This window comes from Nomascus leucogenys, chromosome 23 (genome assembly GCF_006542625.1).
Source record: "Nomascus leucogenys isolate Asia chromosome 23, Asia_NLE_v1, whole genome shotgun sequence".
Classification (NCBI taxonomy): Eukaryota; Metazoa; Chordata; class Mammalia; order Primates; family Hylobatidae; genus Nomascus; species Nomascus leucogenys.
Window position 1 is genome coordinate 23,461,782 of NC_044403.1, and position 22,573 is coordinate 23,484,354.

The following is a 22,573-nucleotide window of genomic DNA, read 5'->3' on the forward strand; positions in this document are numbered from 1 at the left end:
TGCACACATTTGTCTTTGAGAGAGAGAGAACAGTTTTTGTTTTTCTTTCAGTAGCCAAAGTTTAAACCATTGCTTTTTCTTTGATTCTATCGCTTTTAAGGTGATCTTTCTTAGCACAGGATAAGAAAGCAGTAATGTCCTAAAGAATGCTGTTTAATTAATTAGTATCAGCCTCTCCTACAGCTCTGGAAGGGTACCAGTTAAGTATCACTACTGGATGAATCAGAAAAACAACCACTTGAGCAATTTTGTGTTCTGTGGTTCAGATGAGAATCCCCGTTGAGAAAGTAAGAAAATATGTGTTTACTCTTCAGCTTTAAATTTTTCTTTCACAAACTTCCTTCCTCCTTGGCAAGCTTTTTTTTTTTTTTGAAGAGAAGAAAATTGTAATAAACAACAGTATGACTAATAGATAGTCACATGGTTACTTCTAGTTTGCAAAATGCTATTTATATTTTGAGTTACTCTTCAAAAGTGGTATACCTCTAGTTTGGAGCTGTGCTGTAAAAACAAGAGTAACATTTTTATATTAAAGTTAAATAAAGTTACAACTTTGAAGAGAGGTTCTGCAAGACATGACACAAAGCTGCTAGCAGAAAATCAAAACACTGATTAAAAGATGCAAGGTAAGAACATTTTTGTTTGTTTAGAATGACCATTATTTATTGAAATTGTGATGCATAATGTTAAAGCCTTTGAGAACAGAATTAAATTTTGTGGTTTCTTTTGTGAAACTAGAAAATTCCTTCTTATAACAACAAGATTGAGGTTTGCATATGACTGTTTTGTCCTAATAAATTCAGACTTACTTTACATTATTTGAATTACAATGGAGAAGGGTTAACCGTGACTTAAAACTGCTCAAGATTTAGTTTCATTTTTACTAAGTATTTTATAAAACAAATACTTGAGAAGATGTTAGATATGATCCAGATACTCATACAGTTCTCAGAATGCATACATAATATGAAAAATTTAGCCAGTATTTCTAATATTTTTAAAGATTGCTTTATTGGATGGTGTAAAGATACACCGGGCTTTAGGAGTACTTAACAGAAAGAATATATCCCTTTCCTACTTTTACTAAGGAATTGCTAGTACTCTGATATCCATGGAGATGTCTTTACCAACCCTACGAAGGATGAGGAAAGAAAATGTTCTAAAAAATACACTAGGAAACAACCTGGTAGCATTGGATTTATTAAATAGCAAGTTCAGAATATATAAGATCCAAACTACATCTTTGGGATTTCAGCGGGGTTTATTTATGTCAAACTATTTGAAAGACAAGAGGCTGAAACTAAATGCATTCAATACAACAATCTATGATTTAGGGATTTAGGGACTGTGATGAGCTTTAAGCATTTCCCGTTTAACTAAATGTCAACCTACCGGTGTATGCTACGGTCAAAAAAATTATTGCTGTGGTACAATAGAACTCATACTTTATCCTTCCTCCCTGATTTTAACCAGTTTTATAATTCTGCCTAAAGTTAGATAAAAGAGGTTTGGGGGGAATGAGATCAATATTTGATGGTAGCATATAATATCATCTTAATCAAAAGTTTTAAGAATGCCTTCCAGCCACTAGTGAAACCAGTGTTATTTTCTACTTTCAATCAATTGTATAAATTTATACATTTGTATATACATTATATAATATAATATATATCATATTACATATGAACATATTTTAAAAGTTACTGAATAATATATTCAGTATAATATTGTATATATTATATATACATACATATCTGAAATTATGAACATCGTTTTAATAGTAGTAATTTAGGGCAGTGTGATATAATTCAGTCAGTTTTTATATACATTTTAACAAATATTTTATTTGCTCTGCTTATCAGTATTTTATGATTTTTTTCTATAGCTATTAGCTAAGAAAAATAATATTGTTTGCTTTTAAATACATTGGTCACTCTGCATATTTCTTATCTTTCCTTAGAGAGCAGAATCAAACAGAAAATGGTTGAGTCAGTGAAACTTTTCTATAGGGAAAACAACTGCAGTCCTTAACTGTTTAGATTATATATTTAAATACAGAACAATTTTAGTCACACTGTTAATTAAATCCATTGTTCTCAAACTGTCTGGGGAAGTGTCCTTTTAAGCACAGCCTCATCAAACGTTAAGAAGGCTCAGCAACTTTGAAATTCATGTTTCGATATCAGCTTCATCATGGGAGATCACAATTTTTTAATTTTTTTGAAAGTTGAAAGGCAGCTATGCTAACCACATTCTACCAATGCCACTAATTCTTCTGATAACTCATGTAAATAACTACAGCCTCCTAAATAAGTATTGAGAATTCAGTAACAATGAAAAGATTCTGGGAAATTTAAAAAAAAAAAGTGAAAACAACTTACGCTGAGTGTAAAAAGCTAGATTTCAGGGTTCAGGAAATAGATTAAGTAGAGAATAAACACATAATAGGTTTAAATTTGTACCTACATATTCAGAAGTGCAATAAATGTTGAATTCATTAGTTATTTAAGTAAAATTAAATGTTACTTCAAGTCTCCATCCCACTGAATGGACAGGACAGTTTACTTACTTCCTGTCATTGGGTGGTATTGAGAGTGAGAGATTTCTTCCAAGGTTATATGAAGTTTCCCAGGTTTTATAAGACACCAAAGTGTTATAATGGTCTTCATTCATCAGTTTCCACTGAATACCTCTGAGAAGACCATGTTCCAATATAAATGACCTCTTCGGGTCTAGCTCTGCTATTTTGTGCTGCACTCATAACAAAAGCCACACCGTTTCTTTGCCACATTTAAAGTACAATCATCTTTTTTGAAGCTGGGGTCATCTGTACGTAAGATCTACCATCTCTGTATACACCACCAAGTCCTTATACTCTAATACCTTGTCAACTTTGCAATGGAAAAGGCTCCTATTTTCCCCTGTATCTGCGAATTGTCATTTCTCGTATTGTCAGGATGTGCATTGCCCTTCTTTCTACCTGTTCACTCGAAGTTATTTCCTCTTTTTAAAATCCCTTCACAATTCTCAGAAACATTAATTCAATAAGCTAGATTTTTTTTAATTGAAAAGGCCATTGATTTAAGGAGCTTAGGGTTTTCTTTTCAACAGTCATTCTGGAAGAAAGAATATCAAAATGGTCTGACTGCCTCCTTCAAATAATGGATATGAAACTGACTCATGGGGACTTCCACTTGCTGCAAATGTAAATAATCTTTACACTCTTAACACACACAAAATAATTAAAATATTTAAAAACAGGACAACTATAACACAAGAAAAAAATAATAGCAAAAGTTACCTTTTATTTACTTCTGTTGTAACTATACTTTCTAAAAACACAACACACATATGCTCTTTAATTAAAAAAAAATAGAAGTGGTACTAGTTAATGGATGAAGAGTATAGGATCAAATGGGGGTAAGAAAATACAATTACATGCCACAAAGTTTTGATCAAGATTTTGAAATCATGATATCTCTAACATCTATCTTTTTACATTATGCCAATTCATGGGGAGAAAAACGGAATGACATACTGACATATTTACTTGATTCGTGGCATGGAAAACGGAGAAACAACTTCCTGTCTTTTTGATACCTGAGGTTTAAAGAAAATTAGTAAATAATTCATGATATTAATAAGGTTATATACAAAAGATAAGAAACCTCATCAGAAAGAGCTTGATTTTTAACACTTCTTTTTTCTACTAATTTGGGGTTTCGTTTGTTCTTGCTGTTACAAATCCTTTAAGTTCATCATTAGGTTATTTATTTGAAGTCTTTTTACCTTTTTTAAAAGGCATTTATTACTATAAACTTCCTTCTTTGTACTACTTTTCTGCATTCCACGGATTTTAGTTTATTGTGCTTCCATTTTCATTTGTTTCAAGAAATTTTTTAAATTTTCTTCTTAATTTCATCATTGACTCTTTGGTTGTTAAGGAGCACATTATTTAATTTTCATGTGTTTGTGCAGTTTCTGAGGTTTCTCAAGTTATTGACTTCTAGTTTCATCCCATTGTGGTCAGAAAAGATACTTGATTAGATTTCTACTTTTTTGAATTTATTTAGACTTGTTTTTTGGCCTACAATGTGGTCTATTCTGGAGAATGCTCCATGTACTGATAAAAATAATGAGTATTCTGTAGCAGTGCTTCTGTACATGTCAGTTGGATATATTTGGTAAAGTGTGCAGTATAACTCCAATATTCCTTGTTGATTTCCTGTTTAGATTATCTGTCCATTACTCAGGGTGAGGAGTTACAGTCCCCTAATATTATTGCATTGCAGTCTATCTCTCCCTTTAGATCAATGAATGTTTGCTTTATATACTTGGGTATACTTGGGAGATCTGGTGTTGGGTCCATAAATTTTTTTTTTTTTTTTTTTTTGAGACGGAGTCTCGCTCTGTCGCCCAGGCTGGAGTGCAGTAGTGCGATCTCAGCTCACTGCAAGCTCCGCCTCTCGGGTTCACGCCATTCTCCTGCCTCAGCCTCTCCGAGTAGCTGGGACTACAGGCGCCCGCCACCACGCCCGGCTAATTTTTTTGTATTTTTAGTAGAGACGGGATTTCACTGTGGTCTCGATCTCCTGACCTCGTGATCCGCCCACCTCGGCCTCCCAAAGTGTTGGGATTACAAGCGTGAGCCACCGCGCCCGGCCGGGTCCATAGATTTTTAGAACTGTCATATCCTCTTGCTGAATTGACCTCTTTAGCATTACATAGTAACCTTCGTCTCTTTTTAAGGTAGTCTTGTTTTGTAATCTATTTTATCTGATATAAGTATAGCTACTCCGGCTTTTTTGGTTTCTAGTTGCATGGAATATCTTTGTTCATCCCCTTCACTTTCATTCTCTGTGTGTCTTTACAGGTGAAGCGGATTTCTTGTAGGCTGCATACAGTGAGGGTTTTTTCTTTACCAAGTCAGCCACTTTAACTTTATGCTTTTTTTTTTTTGAGACTCTCTTGCTTTATTGCCCAGGCTGGAGTGGAGTGGCATGCTCTCGGATCTCTGCAGCCTCCAACTCCTGGATTCAAGCGACTCTCCTGCCTCAGCCTCCTGAGTAGCCAGGATCACAGGCGTACACCACCACACCAAGCTAACTTTTGTATTTTTAGTAGAAACGTGGTTTCGTTATGTTGGACAGGCTAGCCTTGAGCTCCTGACCTCAAATGATCCGCCTTCCTTGGTCTCCCAAAATTCTGGGATTACAGGCGTGAGCCACTGCACCTGGCCTGCACTTTATGTCTTTTAATTGGAGAGTTGAGTTCGTTTAAACTCCGTGTTATTATTGTTAAGGAAGGATTTTCTGTGGCTGTTTTGTTGCTTGTTTTATGGTTGTTTTTAAATTTCTCTCTTTTTTCTTTTCTTACTGTCATTCTTTGGGGTTATATAATTTTCTCTGGTGGTATATATTAATTAGTTGCTTTTTATTTTTAGTGAGTCTACTATAGGTTTTGCATTGTGATTACTATGAGGCTTGTAAAAAATCTTATAGATATAACAAGTTATTTTAAAGAGATAACTTATATCACAAAGAAAAGAATAGCAACAAAGGAAAAAAACACTTTTACTCCACCCTCACACATTTTTAATTTAGTTTTCCCAATTCACATATTTTTATTGCTTACCTCTTAACTGGTTTCTGTAGCTATCATTGTTTTTGGTAGACTTATCTTCCAGTCTTCATTACTAGAGATATGAGAAGATTGTGCACCACAATTACAGTATTAGAGTATTCTGGGTTTGTGCATACACTTAATTTTATCAGTGTATTTTATATATTCAGCTGTTTTCTGTTCTTGTGTTTTTTTCTTTTTGGTTGAAGAACTCCCTTTAGCATTTCTTATAAGATATGTCTGGTGGTGGTGAATTCTCTCAGTTTTTGTTTGCCTGGGAAACATTGTCTCTTCTTCATATTTGAAGGTTAGCTTTGCAGGATACAGTATTCTTAGATGGCAGGGCTTTTTTTTTTTTTCAGCATTTAAAAAATGTCATCACTTTTCCTCCTGGCCTGTATGGTTTCCACTGAGATGTCTATCATCAGATAAATTGGAGCTCCTTTAAATATTATTTGCTTCTCTTCTCTTGCTGATTTTAGGATCCTCTCTTTTTCCTTGACCTTTGAGAGTTTGATTATTCTATGCCTAGGGGTAGTCTTGTTAGGGTCAGAATCTGTTTGGTGTTCTCTGACCTTTATCTGCCTGAATCTTTATCTCTTTCTCAAGCTTTGTAATGCTTTCTGTTATTATTTCTTTGAATAGGCTTTCTACCTCTTGCTCTGGTTTGACTCTCTCTTAAACACCAATAATTCTTAGATATGGTCTTTTGCAGTAATTTTCTACAACACGTTGGCATTCTTCCTTCCTTTTTATCCTTTTTTTCTCCTTTCCTTGTGTATTTTCAAAAGCCCATCTTCATGCTCACTGATTATTTCTTCTTCTTGATCCATTCTCTTTTGAGAGCCACTAATAAAATTTTCAGTTCAGCAAATGTATTTTTCAGTTCCAATATCACTTTTTGATTTTTAAAAATTATTTCAATCCCTTTGTTAAATTTCTCTGATAAATTTCTGAATTGTTTTTTGTGTTATTTTAGAGACCAGTGAGTTTTCTTAAAACTACTATTTTGAATGCTTGGTACAAGTGCTCACATATTGCCATTTCATTAAGATCTGTCTCTGATTCTGACTTTGTCCATTTGGGAGTATCGCAGTTCCCCATTTGCTGTTGTTTCTTATGGATATGCATCTATGTCTTTGTGTTGAAGGATTTTATATGGCTTGTTTTGGTTTATATTGAATATGTTTGTTTAAATATTCCTTGTAATTTACCTGTTGATTTTTTTTGGGGGGGGGGCGGCGGCTAGGTTTCTGCCTCCTTGTTATGACTACACGGTATCTTAACCCAGGTTTGCCTTGGTTCTACTAAACAATTAGAGTGCCACTCATACCAAATGAGGGAGGTTCCAAAGGGGATATCCCAGTAGTGTGGGAAGACTGATGAGGTGCTCCAGCCCAGGGGATCTGTGCAACGAACCTCCTATAGCATGATGCTGCTCCACATGTCAAAGTTGACATCTCCTTTGGTCAAGTAACAGAGCAGAGTTTCTGGTACTGGGGATGGTAGTCCTGCCTCCCCACTTTGTCTCTGCCTGTCCTCATTCAGGCACCCCTGATGCTTCCCAAGTGTTAAGGCAGGGGCAAGTTTCCTGCCAGGGAACTCAAGCTGGTGGGGAAGCTGCTTATCCACCTTGATTTCTCTTTTTCCAGTATAGAAATGATGTTTCCATGCCCTTGGGTACTGGGAAGATTTGCAGGGAGAGGCCTCATGGATATGGAAGTCTAATTCTCTTATTATCTGTATGGAGTTTTTTGTTGGGTTTTCACTTTTCTGTGGCTCCAGGAATTGTCTCCTTCTCATATTTGAATTCTGGGATATTCCTGGTGATAATCACAGCACTAATGTTTTGTTGTTGTTTTCTCTGGGGGGCGTTAAAGCCAACTTACTTTTTATGCCATCATTTTGGAGCCAGAAGTCTCCTAAATGTCTTTGTTTTTGTCTTTCAGGTATGATGACCAAACACAAAAAGTGTGTTATAATTGGTGTTACTTTAATAATAATAACTAATATTATTACTGTAAATATAGGTAAGTTACATCCTTTATTTTTCATGGCTTTCTGTGTATGATCCTATTCCTTTCTGTCTCAGTCATGATCTTTTCTCAGTATCTCATTATCTTCTCATTAGACATGATAACATTTAATTGGTACAAATGAATAAATTTTATTAATTACATGACCTATGTAAGGCATCAGAGATACCAAAATTATTGTGGTAAAATTATTCACCCTGATAATCTCACTTCTATTCAACACTTTCTTGCCTATATTAATCACTATGTTGACTTCTATTGCTATAGCTTAGTTTTGCCTACTAAAAAATTTTATATAAATATAATCAAATTTAAATACATATAAAATACAATATGCAATTTGCATGTATCATAAATACAATCATGCAATTTGCATGTATCTTTGCATCTTTTTCCTTTTATTCAATATTATGCTTGTGTGATTTTTCAATGTCATCATAGGTAGCAGAAGTTCATTAACTCAGTATTATGGAAAAAGGTTGAAATTTTTTTATACAAAGACCCAGATAGTAAATATATTATGCTTTGTTAGCCATACAGTCTCTGCTGCAACTACTTAATTCTTCACAGAAACACAGTCATAGAAAATGCATAGACATTGACCATGGCTGTGTGTCAATAAAATTGAACATGGAAATGTAAATATTATAAAATTTTATATGTCACAAAATATTGTTCATTTTTAATTATTTTGATTACTTTCTTTCTTTTTAAAATGTAAAAATTATTTTTACCTGGTGGTTGTACAAAAACAGGTGAGCTGAGTTGTCCTCAGGCTGTATTAGCAGATGTTTAGTATAGTTCATTCACTGCTATGTATCACTTTTGATGAACATTTGGATTGTGTTATTTTTGACTATTGCAGATTGGGTGGTTTTGAGCAACTGTATAATTTCATATTTTTGTCTTTTAATGAATACTGGAAAATAACTTGAGATATACTTATAAGAAGGATTGTTAAGCACAGAATATGCATAGATTAACTTAAGTGTATTTTACCAAAAATAGTAGATAATCTTAGCAGAAGTGTATGAGAATTCCAATTGCTCCATGCCATGTCAATACTTTATTGTTGGTTTTAGTAATTTTTGCCATTCCAGTGAGTGCATGTTGCTACCCGATTTTGGCTTTAATTGATGTTTTCCTGATGATCAATACTGTTCAGTACCTTCATAATTGCTGTTTATTTAGATGTAATATTTTGTAGTGGGAATGTTTCAATACTTTCCCCATATTTTAGTAAGTTAGCTCTCTTTTTCTGCTTGGTTCATAAGAGTTTTTTCATAGTCTAGATGAGACTATAGTTTATAGGTATTGCAAATATCTTAACTATGAAGCTGAAGTTTACCCTCTGTGTCATGTCTTTCAGTCAACAGAGCTTCTGAATTTTAAAGTAGTGTAATTGTGTCCTTCTCTATTGTCACTACATTTTTCATTCTAAGAAATTCACTTTACTTCAAAGATATAAAAATATTTTTGTAGGGTTTCTATTTTCCTTTCACTTTCCAAAATATAGTCCTCTTGAAGTTGATTTTTATAAATATTAGGAGATAGATATTAGGGTGCATTATTTCCCATTTAGTTAATCCTTCAACCTGAAACAACTTATTAAAAAGACTATACTTTCCCTACTTAACTGCAGTTGGTCTTTGTCATCAATCAACTGCGTAGGTGAAGGTCATTTTTGCTAAAATTTTATTAAATTAACTTACTGTATTTTATCTATCTTTGTATCTGTATCATTCTGTCTCAATACTGTTGGTTTATAATAAGTCTTGATGTCTTGTTTAAATGTTTTAAAAGTTTTATTTTTATTCTTCAAGTTTACCTGGAGCATTTTAGATCCTTTAAACTGCCATATAAATTATCTGTAATTTTGATTGAGATTGCATTAAACCATAGTCAATTTTCATGGAATCATTATCTTAATATTGAATCATACATTTAAAATATTGATTTGGTGTTCCATAATTTCTGCCAGAAATTTTTTATAGTTTTCAGAATAGATTTCACACACATCCTTTTAATAATTTATTTTTTAAAGACTCAATGCTCTATAATGCAATTGTAAGTAGCGTAGAAGTATTTTCATTAACACTATTTTCCTATTTAGTCTGTTGCTGGCCTATAAAAATTATCTATATATATTTAATATATACCTATATAAGCCTCATATAGCAAATTTGCTATAGTTAACTATTCATTTTCATAAATTTTCTTCAGTTTCTTTTGCAGGTTCTATGTAAAAATTTACATTATCTGAAAATAATAATTGTTTTACCTATTCTGTTGGAAACCTTATGCCTTTTTTATTCATTGTATTCTCTTATGTTACTGGCTATAACTTCCAGTATAAGGTTGAGTATAAGTAGTGACAGCTTACATGTTTGTCTCATTCTTAAGTCAATAAAAAAGTTTTTAGTATTTCCCAATTTAGTAGTAGTATTTGCAGATATTCTTAATCAGATTAAAGGTGTTTTATTTACTTCCCTTTAATTTAAAATATCACATGCTTTATCTTGATCTATTGAGATACTTTCTTTTCTCTGCTAATATGTAGAACTACACAGATTTTGTAATATTAAGATAATCTTCAATTTCTGTGATAGATTCAACTTGATCATAACCTATTAACCTTTTAACATTCTTCAATTAAACTGAGTAGTATTTTAAGATACATGCACATATATCTTACGTCTTCATAAAAGATCTACCTATAATTTCTCTTTCTTTCAATACTGTTGTCAGGTATTGATGTGATTATGACGGCTTCTAAAATTCGGTTGGAAAGTATTCTCTCTTATCCTATTTTCTGAAAGAGTGTGTATAACGTTGGTGTTACGCCTTTCCTAAACGATTAAAAGTATTTCTAACTGAAGCCATCTGGACAGGGAGATTTCTTTTTGTGCAATTTTTTAAACTAAAGGTTTAATTTTTTAACTAGATATAGTATTATTTAGATATACTGCTTTTATCTTGTCAGTTGTGCTAAATTGTGTTCTTCTAGAAATTTCTCTACTTTTTCATTCTTTATGTTGCTAATTTGTGTTTTTATCTCTCACCGTTACATTTTTTAAAATCAGTTTTCCTAGTGGTCAATCTTGTTTTAGAGTATTCAACAAAAGTCATCTTATGACTTTAAACTTTTCTTCTATTTGGCATTAATTTTTTATTCAATTGATTTCTGTTCTTTTTGTTTTCTAAATTGTGTCTTTCTACTTTGGTTTTAATTTATCACTATTATTAACTTTGTAAGGTAAGATAATTATCTTTTCAAAAAGTCTTCCATCATTTCTAAAACATAATCTTAAGTCAATAAATTTTCCTGTAAGCTTTAAGGTAGTTGCTGTGTCCCACAAGTTTAGTTGAATCCCATAAGTTTGGATGCTACTGTGTTTTGAGAACATTGAAGACACACAGGATTTTGTTGTAAAAGATTATGGTCACAGCAAAATTTGTATCTCTATCATATAACAGGTTGAAAACATTTTATGTCTTGTCATGTTAGGTCAGATGACAGTAGTTTAGGATTTATTAGGGCATTTATATTCCTTTCAACTTCAACTTCAGTGGTATATCTTCCTGAAGCCACCACAATTATTCTATTTGTAAAGGTCACCCTTGCCATTTCTGGGTAAATGAAATATAATGAAATCTTAGCATTATCTAAGAGTAACACAAACACTATATTAGACAGTATATGAGAGAGATACATATACACATATGTGTGTATATGTATCTATACACCCTTATATGTACACATACCTAGATACCTATATATACACACTGTGTATGTATATAAAATTTTATCTTCTGTAGACTCTTGGCACCAGATGACTATAGGTGATAATTTAACTGATTATTTTGCCACTGTGCTTCACTGCCATCAGCATTCTATTTATACCTGGTAGTTGGATCAATGCCTTTAAAGTGAATGATATTGAAAAACTAACACCGTATCTCATCCTCAAGGTTCAGTTTCCTTAGAATCATGTTTGGTGCCAAAAACTGATTCAGTCTGGGTGTGTTCCAAAATACAAACACATATTATGAGAATAAGGCTTTTAATATAGAAATTAGGGATAACATGAAGGTGGGAAGGTCTAGAAGTGATGCATAGCTCAAGGCTGGGGCTGTGCTACAAGCTGGAGGAGAAATGGTCACTGATAATATTGGCATAATGCACTAATGCATTTGGAGGAAAGTCTAAGAAGCTAAGATATCTAGCTGCCAAGACTGCAACAGGGGAACACATGGAAAGACCTGTGAAGTTCCTATGTTCATGGTCTCCAGGAATTATATCTTCTGCTTTACTTCCACCTTCCAAATCTCATGTGAGTTCCATTCATTGGCTAAACCAGAGCTATACAGTAATGGCGATTCCTAGCTGACAATAAGCAGTCCAACTTATTTTGTATTTTGCTTTACAAAGCAAAATTTTTTGTTGCTTCTTTGCAGATTAAATCATGTATTTAGATTCATTAGTGACTAATACAAATTATTACTTGCATTACTCTTAGATAATGCTAGGATTTCCTTTTATTTCATTTACCCAGCAATGGTAACAGTAACCTACACAAGTAGAATAATTCTGGTGGCTCCTGGAAGGCCTATATATCACCGAAATTGAAGTGGAAAGAAATGCCCTGATAAATCTTAAACTACTGTCATTTGACCTAACATGACAAAGACATAAAATTTTTTCAACCGATCGTATAATAGATATACAAATTTCATAGTGACCATAATCTTTTACATCAAAAACCTGCATCCAGTGATCTCAAAACACAGTAGCATATTATTCTATATGGTACTTAAGATATATATTTGTCTCATTTCCAGTTAAACTAACTCAAGATTCTCAGAGTTTATGCCCATATGATTGGATTGGTTTCCAAAACAAATGCTATTATTTCTCTAAAGAAGAAGGAGATTGGAATTCAAGTAAATACAGCTGTTCCACTCAACATGCTGACCTAACTATAATTGACAACATAGAAGAAATGGTAAGTAATTTAATATACATTCTTTGTGAATTTTCTTGAGTCAGAGCATTAGAAATATTCAAATACCATTATAATCTTGAAGTCTTTTCACTCATGCCTATCTAGGCAGGATATTGAAGGTGTTCAGAATATGCCATGTGACATAAAAGTGAAACATCTAGTGATGCTTCGTTTGAAGAATGTAAGACTAACATCAAGTAGTAGACTTAATACCTATCTTTATATTTTAAAGAGTGTACACAGAAGAGCTTGATAATGTTTGAAAACGTTTTAAGAGCCAGTACTCCACCAAGAAAGGAGAACTGTCTGAGGAAGGAGGGGATTCTCCATTCTACTTCCTGAGAGAAACTTTGCTCTGACTTCTTCATTTTGTTTTGCTGCCTGTCTCTGAGGTCCCCTGGCAGCTTCCATTAGAACACTCTCTACTAGTAATGCAATAGAGAGGAAAATCAAAATTTCCTCCCAGGCCAGAGTGTAAGTTTTCAGTGAGCAGATACCATGTCTTCTGTGAAATTTTATCCTTAGCATTATGCACAAAGCAGGTACAAATGAAAAGTCTAACGGATCCTTGTTGAATAAATTTTTATTTACATGACAAAATCCCTATGAGTAAAGAGGCTCTCCAAGAACTTTAACAAGGGATTGAACAACTGCACCTCTGCAGTAGTGAAATTTGTTCTTTCCCCTAGTCATTTATATTGTAAACATACATGTTTACTTACCTTTGTTTGGTCTCTTTAAGAATGAAAAGAAAATATAAAAGGTACTATAACTGGATTAAAAACTTTTTTGCAAATAATTTGCTGTTGAGAAGTGTTTCAATGAAAAGTAGAATAGCACAAGAGTCAACATTGTTAAAAGACAATTGTGTGTTACCTCTGTGGTGAGCAAAGTTTATTTACACAATCTGCCTGAAGATTGGTTCAAATTTAAATGCATGCGAATCAGGCAGAGCCAATTTATAGGTCAGTGAAAGGAAACAAAACTATTTTGCAAGAAACAAAAGGTAATAAAATGTTGAAAGCTAGATGGATTAGGAGTAGGTACGGCAAATCAAGAATTAAGGTGCAAGCTTAATATCATAGGAAGGGCTTCTGTAGTCAATAATGTCGCTGCTGAATTTTGCAAGACTTTTGAAAATGAACATTCTGAGAAATACTCTGTTCCTTACAGTTCCTCTTGGGGGAAAGAAAGCTCAACTAGCAGTGAGTTGGAAAAATAATGAGTGTTAATAAAATGAAAGGTGAAGAAATGTAAAGACAATCAATATTAAGATAAATATGTCCACTATAGGAATATTGTCAGCCAAGACTGACTAAATAAATAGTGAGGATCATGGAATGTGAAGACCAGAAGTACATAAAAATAATTAGTTTTGAACTTAAGAGAAATCTTCAAATGTATCAGAGAAGAATGCTTGTACCGTTTGGATGAAGAGAAAACACTGATCATAAAATATCCTGATGTATTTTGAAGATCATGGATGACTATTATGTACTACATACACTGGCAAAATTTAAGTGATAAACAGAAGGAAGTAAAGCTGTCTGTGGAGTGGAGAAGAAATTTACATAAGAATTGTAATAGATTATTTAAAATAGTTTAATTTAAATGTGCATTTTAATTACAAAATAATATGAGATAAAGTTTGTCTTACAAAATATTTTTATATCTATTTCCACCTATTTAGAATTATTGCACTTCTAACAAGGGGCTAAAATGGGGCAAGCTTTTATTGAGCAAATAATGTTAACATTTTTCATAGAGCAGGACTAGGAAACACATCTCCCAGTTCTCTGTCACCAAGATCAGTCAAGCTCTGTCCTGAAGCCTTTCCTGAAGTTCTTTCCTGAGTCTAGACTACGAATTACCCTCTTCTCCTTGGCCATCTGCATTTATGCGGAATATTCTACTCTTCCCTTAGAGCACATCCTGTGTCAAAGTTACCCTTAAAAACTCATATTTTTTTTTGCGTAAATTCCAGTTTCACATTGTATTAATCACACTCATAACTTCTCCATATCTAGTAGAATATTTTCTAACATTATGTTTACGTTATTTTCCTCACTGTAAATGAAGGCCTTTGAATGTAGGACAATGTTTTTATTAATCTGTTTATTTGTAAAGCCAAAACTTAGCCCAACTAATTATTTTTTTCAAATTAGTTTATGCAATGCTGTGAAGATAGTGTATTAAAATGTCAAAAGTCACAGGTGTCACTGTTGGGGTAGATAGGATTTGACCATAGTGTTGTGATCTGACCTAACTCCTTTATATTTCTCTTAAATTGAAAAGTAGAGTGATACAGTGTGAAGCTTATAGTTTCCAAGCTATTTAGTAGCAGAGTAGCCTCAAGGACTTTCTAATTCTATGATTAAAGAAAAAGGTCGAGTGTTAAGCAAGGTCGAGGTAAGTTAAACAATGCATCAGAAGAAGAAATGTCAGGAAAAAAAGCATTGCATTTATTTCTGAATGATGTATTTGGAAATTTAAATGTTTAGCAGAAAAATAAAATTTGATAATTAGGTTCTAAAGAAACTAGATATATGAGGATGTGTATGTGTGTGTATTTACCTACGTAGTTTGGGAAGATAAACTGAAGTAAAAAGTAACACTAAAATGAAGCTACTACTATTTACTGGGAAGTGGACAAATAGTATAATAAATATCTCGTAATTGAAAACGCTGTGCAAGAGCTCAATTTCAAACTTGTCTTTCTAGGAGCTCACAGTTTGAAAACTGTGAAGGAATAGATATTCAAATTGAACATTTATCAATTTGGAATCTTATCTAAAGAAAATATATCTAACCTACTTGTTTCACGAAAAAAACTGAAGGTCAGAGGAAAAATAAAGTACTTCTTAAAAACTCCATAGTTATTTTCTAGTGAAGCCAGGAGTTGAACAATTGTTGCCTTGCACTTCACAACCTACAAAACAAGAGGTACATGGTAGGTTGTCGTAAAAATCGGCATGTATGATTTTGAAATTAACTTTGTCTCTAAAGAATTTTCTTAGGCGGTACAAATGCAGTTCTGATCACTGGATTGGACTGAAGATGGCAAAAAATCGAACAGGACAATGGGTAGATGGAGCTACATTTACCAAATCGTGAGTTTATTTTTTTCTGGGATCACTTAAATTTAGATAGTGCAGCCTTCTCTAGGACTTACGCTTTAGCTAAATTTCTCTAGAGCCCAAGATTTTTGCACATGTTAGAAAGATGGAAGGGAGATTGAATATATATTGAGATTCATTCAAGGAGGCAGCCACGAAGGTTGGAAATTAAGATATAAGGGAACAGATCTCCTAGTTGGCTATTTGGAAAATAAAGACCTGAGATTCATATACACAACTCCCCCCACCCCAATTAAACTTTTGTCTGATTATAAACTATCTTGTCCAATTATATGACTCTTCTTTAAACTTTTTGTTGCCTATTTTCTGATGTCTTTTACAGTACAATTTCAGTTTGATGTTCATTTTAATCTGATTTTATTTGCAATTTCACTATTATGCAATTTGTCATGGGCTTCATATCTTTAGCGTTATAATTTGGAAAATGTGTGTACACATCCCAAATGGTGACTCTCAGTCACTTAGCCACTTAGTTTATGTTAGAGTTTCGCAATAGAAACACTACTGATATTTTGTACTGAATACCTCTCTGTCGTGGAAAAGCGGCACTTTTCTTTGTGCATTGTAGGGTGTTGGCAGCATCCCTGGATAAACTATCCACCCTACTCAACCTCTGCCTTCGCTTGTGACAATAAAAAACATCTCCAAATATTGTCAAGTGTCCCTTGGTTTGGAACCAAAATCATCCCTAATTGAAAACCATTGGTTTATATGAACTGGTAGCTCCACTGATTATATGTAACCAACCTAATGCCAGTTTAACATGTACAAATTCTTGGTAAAGAAACTCTTTTGATCTAAATTAGTATAGGTATCTCAACACTAGCCCAAGACAGAACTGTGCGATAGCACACCTTTCAGCACTTTAGACAAGTAGAATTTTTGTTTAAAGGTGTCAGTGGGCAAGGAAGAAATCACGTGACTACATAATGGTTAATCCCTTTGTTGCAGGTTTGGCATGAGAGGGAGTGAAGGGTGTGCCTACCTCAGTGAGGATGGTGCAGCAACAGCTAGATGTTACACAGAAAGAAAATGGATTTGCCGGAAAAAAATACACTAAATGTCTCGGATAATGGGGAAAACAGAAAGTAACACTAGTAAGTGTAAAACCGGCAGAGAATTTTTTTTAATTAAACGAAGTTCAAGTTTTGTACCTGTCTGGTTAATTCTGCTTATGTGTCAGGCTACACATAAAAGCCACTTCAAAGATTGGCAGAAAATGGTTACAGGTATTCTGCTGAGTTTTTTTCTTTCTTTCTTTTTTAACTGTAAACCAGAAAACAATTGCGGGGATCAAGGATAGACATAGCACTTAGACAGGACTTTCATGACCCAATGTGGAACAATTTGAGTACCACAATAGGAGATTATGGCCTATTGAACAAAATGTGAAACTGGGAGACCACAAAGATATAAATGGAAAGATGAAGTACCTCCTGACAGAACAAGAATGGCACTGAACAATGTTATATGGACAATGGCTATTTTATTCAAGACTATTACAATAGGGAAAAGAGACTAGGACTCAGTCTGAACTAAAATCTGTCAAAACAAAGGGGGGTGGGGCTTTAAGAGTGAAGGTGAGGAGGAGATCATACACCGTATGTGTTTGCTAACCGGCTTTACCCAAAAGAAAATTAAACTTTCTTCGATCTGTACAAGTTGATCAAACAAATGGGGTCATTCTTGTCATATGCAACTAAAACAGGGTAGACAAGCCAGGGGAAAAAGGCACTCAGGGCACACAGCATTGCTTCAAAATATAATTATCTACAAACCCAGTTGCTAAAACTACCTGTTGTAATCTAAAACCAGTTTTATCTAACAGCTATTAACCTACTGTGACTGCAAAACTGGTTTTACCCACCACTGTCACACACCAATCAGAACTTGCCAGCTCCTCAAAACTTTACTAGGGCCAATAAATTTTTTTTCAAAACAATACGTAACTTTCTTTTTTTTTTTTTTTATAACATCTCCAACCTTCATTTTGTTCTTAGACAAACCAAAGATCCCCTGGTCCTCGCATTTATGCCAAATTACAATTCTCACCTCTCTAATAAAATATTTTAAGTGTAGAGATTTGTCCCTATATTTTATTTTGATTTTGACCTACTTGGTGTCAAGCTGGGTTCCAAAGCTGACTCAGCTTGGGGAGAATCACTGGCCCACAGAGCTAGGGCATGATGTACCCACACTGGGGCTCACTGACTCCTGTGACCCCACTGTTTCTGCAGGTTGCCTCATTTCTCCCTGGTGAGTCTCTTGGACTGCACTCCCAATTTTAGTTTGCTTCTGTGTTATCTGGATTTTGGATGAGGAGGGGATCTTTCCTCTTCTTGTTTCAGAGACCTCTTTCTGCCTCTGCTTGGAAGATCTTCTGTTAGGGAGGACTATTTTCCTCCTGACAGAGCTCCGCTGTGAGGTCTGGGTGACAGATTTCTCTTTTCAGGCTGAAGCCTCACCAAAACCATTTTTATTTTTTCCTTCAGTTGGAGAAGGCAGCTGATCTTCCTTGGGTTTATTTGGCCTTTTCATAATCAGTGCTTGCATTTAATTGGCTTTTGTGTATTTGGCATTAAACAAAATCACCTAGATAAATGTAGTTACAAATGGATTCTCAAAGTTTAAAGGCATGCCAAGATATTTTTTGTGACTCTAGCTGGTAACATGTTCAAATATTATAGAGATTATTCAACACTCTATTCTTAGGCTGGGTGCGGTGGCTCACGCTTGTAATCCCAGCACTTTGGGAGGCCGAGGCGGGCGGATCACGAGGTCAGGAGATCGAGACCACGATGAAACCCTGTCTCTACTAAAAATACAAAAAAAAAAAAAAAAAAAAATTAGCCGGGCGTGGTGGCGGCACCTGTAGTCCCAGCTACTCGGAGAGGCTGAGGCAGGAGAATGGGGTGAACCCAGGAGGCGGAGCTTGCAGTGAGCCGATATCCCGCCACTGCACTCCAGCCTGGGCGACAGAGACTCTGTCTCAAAAACAAAACAAAACAAAAACCTCTATTCTTAAATCTAAACTAAAAGACCACAGCTATAAAACTATGCACTCCAAATAAGCCTCCTATCTCAATTGATTGCGTCGCTACAAAATACTATCTCGAAGCTAGCTGAGACTCTTTCCTCTCCAGGGCTTTCCTCTTCTCTTATAATTCTTCCTCTTTATCTTTCTCTAAGCTAAACTCTTTCCAAACTCCTCAAATATTCTGGCATACTGGTTATTTAAGTAAAAACACTTGAAAGTCAGAAAATATAAAAGAAAATCATTTTTACTTTCATGTTGTTTCTTAAAAGCAAAAGGTGAAATTCCCATGTAAAAGACACTTTTCCTGTACTAAAAGGAATAGCAACATTATTATGACCAAAGACAAGTATTTGAGACCAAGAAAATACTGTATGAACCTTGTTAAAATCTTTTGGGGGCCTCCTCACATAATTGAGTCACATTCTCAAAGTTAACTATTCCTTGTCCGATCCAGTATGTTGGTAACTGACTCACCTGTCTTTCCCCAAAATTTTGTTCACAGCCTTTGTAAAATTGCCTATTGACAAAGTCAAAGTAAAAGAAAACAAAACTTAAGGTTTAGCCTTATCCCATTTTGTCAAAAAAAAAAATAATAAGATTTAGATACAATTGTTTTTAATCAACTGATGAGTTAATAATGTGTTACTATTTTATGACTAAAATCAAAAATCTGAGCTATAAGGTCTCTCTCTATATATATATGTTTAGAAGTGTTTCTACATATTTACATATGTTAGATTATATATTAAGTCTAAATGGTAAAATATGCTGTTGTTGGACAGAAATTTCTTTAAATTTTTTTTTAGATAAATGGGCACTCATATAAAATATATTTTAATTACACAAATGTTTTCTTTAGTTCACATGACTTAAATAAATATCAAATAAATAGATTGTTTTTAATTTGTTAAAATAAAATTAGAAATGGTTTCAAAATTGTCAACATACATTTTTGCCTGAGTTAACTGGTCAGTTTTATATTTGCCCCTACTAGATATTTTAAAGTCATAAACCTATAAACCCAACTTAAAACAAAATAATATTTGATATATTATTTTGATAAATAATTTTTAATAAATAAGATTAATTTAACAATCTATATCAAATTAATAATTTAACCAATAAATTATTAACAGTAATTTAATTAATTATTAGATTATTAATTTATATCATTTTAATTAAATTATTAAATAATGATTTAATGTCTATTAAATTAATATATTTAATTAAAAATTAATTATGATTTAATACAAATATATCTTCTGAGTTAACGATGAGATGTACATGCATTTAACTTCAAGATTGTTACTTAAACATCTGATATTAACTAGCTACAAATTGGTTAATAAAAAATAAAATGAGTAGCTCTAATATCTGAATTTTCATAAGTAATTCAGATATAATTGTTAATAAATTAGATAATTATTGATAAAATAAATGTTTATAAATGAAGTTTTCATATAACTGAAAATCTTAACGTTACCTTAGTTAAGTTAAATATTAGGTACTCATTAAATGTCTGGGTAATAAATAAGTTAAAAAATTAAAACAAATTGTTAAATAAGTTCCTTCTAGCATCTTAAATTTTATCAAAAGACTAACAATATCTGGGTTTTCAATCAAAATATAAATTTTAAAGGGTAATTTTGTATGAAAAAAATCTTACATCATAATTTTCTGTCATAAGATAAAATGATTGGTTGTCCCAAAAGAAAAAATAAAATCAAAAATTATAAGACTAAGACCGGAAGTTTTAAAAAATTATAAAAGATCTAAGCAAGTTAAAGAAGAGTTATAGAAGATGGGTCTTATAAAAGAGGTTATATGTGTGATTGAGTTGGGTGAGATTGAGAAAAATATACTTACACGTTTTTCTAAAAAGTAAACATTGGTATCAAGGGTGAATCTGATCCTCAATATTTGAAACTACAAGGTTTTCTTAAAATATGTATATGCTTTTCATAAAATTGCAAGAGGTTTGATTTATAATCACAAAATCTGTGTCTTTAACAGCCTTATTCTAAACCACAGTGTCTGTTTCAGCCATTTTTTTTTCCTGGAGATCTATTTAATTTCCCTAGTTACAGGTTAAACATGCTCTCCTATTCATTTACATAATAATTTCACTTCTTGAAATAAAATTTTCCTTTCCAAATTTCTCAGATTTATATCCCAGTGGTTCAACTTTGGCTGTACCCTACTGCGTGTGATTTGCAGGCATACATCACTACCTTAGGTTTTCATACCATTGAGAACCTTGAGAAAAAGCCTTTTTGTTTTGTTGTCCACTCCAGTAACTCTTTTCCTCTGTTTCTAACTCTGCTGTTATGTCCTGACAGTAAAATACTTACCATGGAGGCCTAGAAAAGCAGTGTTTTCCTTCAATATAATTTGATTTTGTACTCTTTGCTTTTCTTGATATATCTAATTGTTGCACTTATAATGTTAGACACATTGTTCCTGTGTCTGATTAAATTCAAGTGTCCTTTTCATTGGGTTCAACTTCCAGATTATCTAAATGAACATTCTGTAAGGAGAAACAATTACACTGCAAAAGATATTACTTTACCCTTTTGGTAGCTGGCTTAAAATAAAAAGATTTTACATTTCATCAAAATAAATTTTGTGTTGTCTTTACTAGGTTTGTAATTACTTAAAAAACTGAGCTTTAAAATGATGAAGATTTTTGCATCCATGTAACTTTCTATGTTGTTGTTGAAGTCTTTTGATTATCACTCTGGTTAAATAAATTATTATTTTACAGTGACCTGTGCTTCTGTTTTGATCAAGTGGTTTTTAAATTGATACATAATATTTATACACATTTATGTGATACGTGTGATATTTTGTTAGATGAATAGAATATAGGATTACGTTAGGGTATTCAGGGTATCCATCCCCTTCAATGTTCATTATTCCTATGGGTTGAGAACATGTCAAGTCCTCTTTTCTAGATATATTGAAATATACAATACACTGTTGTTAACTATAGTCAACCTACTCTGCTATAGAACATTAGAACTTATTTCTTCTATCTGATTATATAGCTGTACTATTAAATGGTGTCTCTTCATCCCCTTTGCCCAACACATGATTCCCAGCCTCTGGTAACAATCATTCTACTCTCCACCTCCTTTGGATCAACTTTTTAGATTCCACTTATGAGTGAGAACATAAAATATTTGTTTTTCTGTGCCTGGCTTATTTTACCATAATGACCTCTAGTTCCATTTATGTCCCTGCAAAAGACATAATTTTATTCTTTTTCATGGCTGAATATTACTTCATTGGGTATATACTGCAAATTTTCTTTATCCATTCATTCATTGGTGGAAACAGGTTAATCCTCTATCCTGGCTATTATGAATAGTGTCAAAATGAACAAGGAGGTGCATGTATCCCTTTAATATACTGATTCTTCCCTTTGGATAAATACCAAAATAGTGGAATTGCTGGATTGTATGGCAGCCCTATTTTTTAATTTTTTGAGAAATCTCCATACTATTTTCCAGAATGGCTGCAATAATTTACATTCCCACCAACAGTTTATAAGAAATCCTTTTTCTCCACATCCTCAGCAGGTGGTGTTTTTTTTCTGGCTTTTTAATAAAAGACTCTCTAAATGGGGTAAGATGATATCTCACTGTGGTTTTAATTTGCATTTCTCTGATGATTAGTGATGTTGAACATTTTTTTACATATCTGTTGGCCATTTGTTTGTCTTCTTTTTAGAAA

General features: G+C 33.2%; 1 protein-coding gene across 1 annotated transcript; it reads left to right on the plus strand.

The window, feature by feature from the left end:
- The first annotated feature begins 444 nt into the window (after positions 1-444).
- CLEC2B (C-type lectin domain family 2 member B) lies at positions 445-17,016 on the plus strand. The gene is made up of 5 exons (XM_003265467.4): positions 445-626; positions 7,572-7,652; positions 12,501-12,664; positions 15,671-15,774; positions 16,753-17,016. The coding sequence occupies exons 1-5, from the start codon at positions 620-622 to the stop codon at positions 16,859-16,861; spliced, it is 465 nt and encodes a 154-aa protein (XP_003265515.1). The 5' UTR covers positions 445-619; the 3' UTR covers positions 16,862-17,016.
- Positions 17,017-22,573: the final 5,557 nt, after the last annotated feature.